At 40.7% G+C, this 6,351-nt stretch overlaps 1 protein-coding gene across 1 annotated transcript in view; it reads right to left on the reverse strand.

Moving 5' to 3' along the window:
* The window catches only part of LOC104539390, a 17,460-nt gene extending 13,745 nt beyond the window's left edge, over positions 1-3,715 (reverse strand). Inside the window, exon 1 of the mRNA XM_010182895.1 lies at positions 3,680-3,715. Within this exon, the coding sequence (XP_010181197.1) occupies positions 3,680-3,715 (36 nt within the window). The remainder of the gene's footprint in view (positions 1-3,679) is intronic.
* Positions 3,716-6,351: the final 2,636 nt, after the last annotated feature.

The following is a 6,351-nucleotide window of genomic DNA, read 5'->3' on the forward strand; positions in this document are numbered from 1 at the left end:
TACTGCTATAAGATACCTTAAGAAAGAAGAATTCATTAAGCTTCTACAACTCTATCTTCTGCTTTCCCATTTGGAGCATTAACCTAATATGTCTAATATGAAAAGCCACTCTTAGACACTATGTAAGTGTATATTGAATGATCAACCTCCACAGAAATATAACCCAGATGAGTAATTAACATAATTCTTACTTTCTACTACTGATCACAGTAGCATCCATTTCTGCTGTTGGCTAACATACAGCTTTTTGACCACACAAGCGTGTTTGTTCTAAACAGCTGGTTGTGTGATAAGAATCTTAAGAAGCTAAAGAAAAGCTGTGGCACAACAGCATCTTGAAATTTCTGTTATTTTCATTACAAAAACATTTTTTAAAGTAAAAACCCCTTTGCACTGATGATTACCCGTGATTCATCCATCCAACTCATCTTGAACTCATCCTACTTCAAAGACATTAAGATTTATTTACTTCAATAGGCAGTGAAACCTACGTGAGTTTGATTGGATAGATTTTCTCTTCTTCAAATGCTAAACCACCCAAAATAGTGATAGCAGATAACAGTTCTCTCTAGTAAACTAGCAATCAACATGCATTTTACATAACGCCGTGATAGTCCCGTGTGAAATTTGCTATTTCTTCTTTCTCCATAAATAGCCTGCAGGCTCCAAAGAGGAAGGAAGTCCATAAATGGTAGCACTAACTACCACACTGCTGCTTTTCTAAGGGCACACAAGGCTGCTTTCACACATCATATTTACGACCACCTTCTCCCAGAGAAAGTCTCAGAGCCTTTGTTTCAAGATTCTTTCATAAATTTGGAGAGCACCAAGCCCCGTTTGTACCTTGGACAATTGTTTCTGAAAATGGGGGAAAAAATAAGTCCGAAGTACTTAGGTCACAAGCCCTGCCTAGGAGCATGGGCTTACAAGCATTAATTGGAAAAGAAAGGGAATGCTTTGGGTTTGCCAGGTTTGGGTTTGTTGTTTTGTTTGGTTTTTGTTTGGTTTGGTTTTTTTTTTAAATTGGAAATGATTAGTTGTCTTGGTCTGCTATCTATTTAAACACAAAGGAAGCTTGGCAGTAGAACAAACAAAGCTTATGAAGTCCATATAAAGCCACAAAGATCAAAATACTCCAGATTTTTTTTTCTCCTAGTCCCTCCCCTTGAGTCACATTGAAATGGGAAGAAAAAAATGCAATGCCAAATGTCAAAAGCCCTTAAATTAAAAATAAAAAAAAAAGCCAGACCTGTTCTGGAAGGCAGAAACTTTGTTCTCCAGCAGGTGCTGTTCATATTCTGAGTGATTTCAGGGTGGATGGCAAGATGGCAATAGAAAAGAACCAAAACAGCAACATGGGTGGAAATTGTATTCTGTATTCAATTGTATTCTGTATTCAAGTTGAAATCCAATCTTTGACTTTTAAAAGTGTCATTTAAATCCAAGATTACATTATTTATAGTGGAATAAACTACAAGCTCCTCATTTAAAGCACCAGGACTGGACTATGGCTGGAAGTTTCAAGTGGAAAATAAACCACATTCATGTGCCAAATAGATAGCACTCTCTGCCTAATGCCTAATGTCCCACAGCATATAATACCAAAGTAAACGAATAGAAATGTACTGATCTTTTCTCTAGGAGGTAAAATTTCAGAATTTAGTCTGAATTAGTTAATTCATGGATAAAATCCAGATGAAAATACCAAAACCTTATGTCACTTTAAGAGGCTATAAATTCCAGTATTTAGATCCACTTGCTAATTCACATCAGAATTGCAGATACATTTGTTGTCACTTGGATTTTACTGAAAACTGGTTTGTTTCCAGCGACTATGCTCTTCTTCCCTCAGGGAGAGTATTGCTCTTACACTTGGAAGAAGGGATCTTTTCCATGACTTCCCTCATATTCCTTTCCTTCATCCCAGAATGCCGGTGCCATGCTAGTCTTTTGAGCTCACTTTAAAATAAGATATTTGCATAGCAAGAAACAGTAAATAAAGCCTAACTTTTAAACTAAAATATGTACTCAGTTTGGGAGCCAGAATGTGCACCAGAACTGCTGCTATTGCAGGGTGGTACTCCTGGATGTGGGAGGATTACAGATTGGCCCAAACCTCCTTAAATTAGCAATGATTGAGGGTTGAGATTTTATTTTGAGGAATATGTGAACTGATCTAGCTGCCTTTTTTCAGACACTGAGAAGGCGCTTGGAGGCGTTCACAGCCCCACCTCTACTACCAGAAGACTTTAACACCCAAAAGCAGCAGCCATCAGTTCAGTAGATCTTGTGAGATTAATCACCAAAGTGCTGAATGGGTAAGTGCACCCACCTCTAAATCCCTTGGCCCTGCTCTCAGGATAGGCTCACTTTCCTGCCCGCATTTTCACTTGAATCTGGCATCATTTGGAGAGGAATACCTTGCAGACTTTGTGCACATCCAAGCAGTCTCAGATTCAAACTCAAATGCCTCTTGTTCCCCTAGCAGCCACACAGCCTCCAGTTGACTGCGGTGTCTAGTTGCATCCCAACAGGTACCCTGCGTCCCCGGACCCTGGTGGGGGGACTTGTGCAATGTGTGCATTCCAGAAACACAGCTGAAAGGTCACGGCAATAAATTGTTCATTTATTATGGCTTGGGGGACTGAAAAGATTCATGACTTGCTCTGAGACCAGGAAAAAAACCCCCACAAAGGACAGGAAATGCAAGACAGATCTGAGGAGGGGGTAAAGGATTTCTGATTAATTTATAATCCACAACTGAATGACTGACAAAACTGTTCAGTTCATTTGAACCATCCATTATGAGGGTTGAGCTTAATCAATTAGACACAGATGTTCCCTTTGCAGCAAGTTACAGACTCACGGGCTTTTGACAGAGGCACGCAAAAAAAAAAAAGGCGCATTTTTAATCTTTGCAAATGATAGGTTGTTGTTTTTGTAAAAAACACTTGACACATGCCTACACCAATTCAGTCACTTATGAGCAGGGAAAACCAGATTATCAGTCCTCTTCATCTGCTTTTCAGTACTTCTCATTCTGGCCAGGAGTCCCAAATGTTTAAAACAGTTGTGTTGAAGTGAACCTCGGAAGTGAACGTTGTGGTCAGATGTACCCTACCTGCCTCCTGAATCAGGATAACTGGGGAACAGCATTGAGTACGCTACAGAAAAGGAGTAACTCTAATCTCAGCTTGGGCAGAAATACAAAGGTTGGGTATTTCAGAATATGCCAAAATGTTGCATTTCCCCTTTTCACACTACACAACCCACTCAGAAGCTTAAATCTATGCTCATTACTAAAAGTGCCTACTGTCACGCATGCACTTACCTCCTCCTGTGATGACATTTGGACTCTACAAATGAGTAGTTAATATTGTCATCAGCTTTGAGCAACTTAAGATACACATACGTAAGGAGTTACAAGGCCTCTGCTCCAGGAAACACAGGAATAAGAAGTACAAGGCAGGACCTCATGCCAGTCCCTCATGGGTGATTCTGGCAGTGGTGCCCTGATGGTGGGACAAATGCTCTGCTGCCATCTGAAGTGCAGGTTTGCAATAAACCCATGTGTGATGCAGATGTAGAGAGCCTGAGAGTTTTTCTTAAGCAGAAAGCTATGCTGTGTTGGAACAGATGCAGCCGCAAGTGCCTGCAAGCCATTGTTCAGAAATCTCACCACGGACACCAGCGTCTGCCTCCTGAGGAGCGCCATCTCTCTCAGAGAAAGAGCAAGAAACTTGTAGGGGTGCAGCACAAAGCCAGTGCGTGATTTCTTCAAACTGGATGCTATAGACTAAATTGCCCTTGAGAAGCAGATGGCACTGTCAAAAAGCCGAATTCCCATGCAGGGAAAAGGAAAAATAATTGTTTTGGCCAGATGCAAGTTTATTATAAGGTCCAACCAAGAACATACACAGGGAAGAGTAGTTATCATCATCTGAGTAATATAACCCTCAACTCTGCTCTCCACTCGCAGAACACCTACTAATGTAGCTCTGGAGCTCTCTGTGTTATTCCAGTAGGAACACTGTCAGGGAATCAACACAATTCTGATACAAGAAGAATTTAATTAGCATGAGGTGATGCTGGGAGCCAAGAGGGAATGTGGGGAGGATGCTGCAACATGTAGTTGATAAAAGAAGGTGGCATGGCCGTGTGGTTCAGCTTGTAAAGGCATAAGCCCTGCTGAAGAGAAGTGGAAACAAAGTGATGCGAGGTCCTGGCTAGGGAAATGCTCAGCCCATTTGTGCTCATAGTTTGTGCTAAAGCTCAAATAGGTGAAGTAGTGATAAATTTTCTTCATTCACTTTAATGCTGGTTACAAGGAGCTGCTGTTTGCAGCATCCAGGAGGATGCTGTCCTGCTTGCATCCCATGCACAATCTCAAAGACTGTTTAATTTTAAAGTGTATTTATTTCAAAGAAGAGAAAGGAGGACATCCTGTCTTGATTTCTGCTATTCCTCTGTGAGCACAACCTCAGATTTTCTGGGTTTGGACCTGTCCAATGTGGTTTGTTTTCTTTTACAACATACTCAAGAAATATCAAGTTCTCTTGGTGTGTACTCTGAGTCGGAGTGAAACCCTCAGCAGAGGAAACTGGAGACACACAGTGGAGCCACTAAATTTCTAAGACGTCCTCAGGGGCCAAGTCACACACTTCATAGAGACAGCCAGTTGCAGGCTTGCAAAGAAATGATGTGCAAAGATCATAACCCACTTTGCCCTTGTTAATGCTTTATGCACATCTTGGCTTCTGTGCGTTTCTCACATGTATTTCCAGTTTCAAGCAGACTTAAAAATGTCACTTCAACTTCTTTTTAGAAATGTCAGAGAAGGAATAATCCACTATATTTCAAACTGACTGATCATTTAAGAGGTGCTGCATTTATTAGTCTTTTCAGGAACACACTGGTATTATCTCCTTATCCAAGTTAAAGGGCTTTTTTTGTCTTTGCTTGAAGACTGTACTAGAAAGATTTAATACAAGATTAACAAGTGAAGGTGAGGATAGAACATATTTATGCAGACCTTAGGCCGTTAAAAAAAAAAAAAATCACTCTGAAGTCAGTATACCTGGTTATGATCCTGTGCTTTTGATCACAAGATTCTTTTATGTTTTGTGCCTTCCTGTAAAGTAGCCTTACTACATATATTATCCTTTACTAATATATATATATACATATACATACACACATGCCTTTTTCGGTTTGCTTGGTTTTTTTAAGAGTAGGGAAGACAGATGCCCTCCCCAGGCAGAGTTTTTGCTTCATATAAAAACCAAAATCCACTGCAGCTGTCTTGCGCCAGCGCAGGACTTCAGGCACTATATGGCAGTTCTACAGCAGCTTTACTGTGTCAGCTTACAGCTGATTCAACAGCAGCCACAGAGGTATGCAATTAGTTACTGGACAGAGATAGAAGCAGTCTTAGAATCCAAGATTGTTCAGTCTGGATGACTAAATTTAGCCATCTGAGCTCACTGTAGTATCAGTGGGGTGAAAATCCAGCAAGCCTTATTTAGGATCCCTCACCCCTTCAAAATTAAAAACATCTCATGTGCACACATGCACACACGCATGTTTCTTTCAAAGGGTTGGCAACACTTTGAGACTACCTCACCAGCTCCTTCACATTTTATTCTGCCCCAGGGACTTCTTTAAAACTCTGGCTCCACCAACATCTTTGCAATTGCTGAAAACAAGCAGGGTGAGGTATGGTTTCTCGGTTACTTCCACCTTCTCCCCTCAAAACATAGGAGGTTCATTCTGAGTTAAAGATGACTCCCAAGGATATTTGAGCAGAGCCAACCACCTGGGATGAAATATGAAGGGGGCCAAACTTTCAGCCAGAGCAGAAAGAAAATGCTAAACATAGGATTTTAAAAAGAAAAGGAGAAGGAAAAAGGGAAAGTGGTCATTCCACAATCCCAGCTTAAGAGGAAAAACAAAATATAGACGAGTCTTCACTTGCTGACGTGGCTGGAACTAGCTGCAAAGCTACCAGAAATACAATTCTTGTGGTTCCTAGTGAAAGGCCCAAGTTCTCCTCTCACAGTATTTCCAAGTTAGGGAAGTCTGAGCTTTTTGGATGCTCGTCAAATGCAGGATCTAAGGAAATACTATCCCAAGAGTAAGCTATAAAACTCCAGCCTGTTAGTTTAAGAAGAGACCAGATTTACTTCACTAGCTGACTGATCTAGAGATCAAAGCTGGTAGGACTTTTTCCAAGTGGAGGACAAAGTTAATCGGAGACTTTATAAAATCAGTGCTCTACTTAATTTTGCATTTTCAGCTCATCTTTGCATGCAAGGTTTCTTTCATTACCATGAACTAGATACAGCAGCACCA

Source organism: Mesitornis unicolor, unplaced genomic scaffold (genome assembly GCF_000695765.1).
Source record: "Mesitornis unicolor isolate BGI_N332 unplaced genomic scaffold, ASM69576v1 scaffold24784, whole genome shotgun sequence".
In the NCBI taxonomy this organism is placed as follows: domain Eukaryota; kingdom Metazoa; phylum Chordata; class Aves; order Mesitornithiformes; family Mesitornithidae; genus Mesitornis; species Mesitornis unicolor.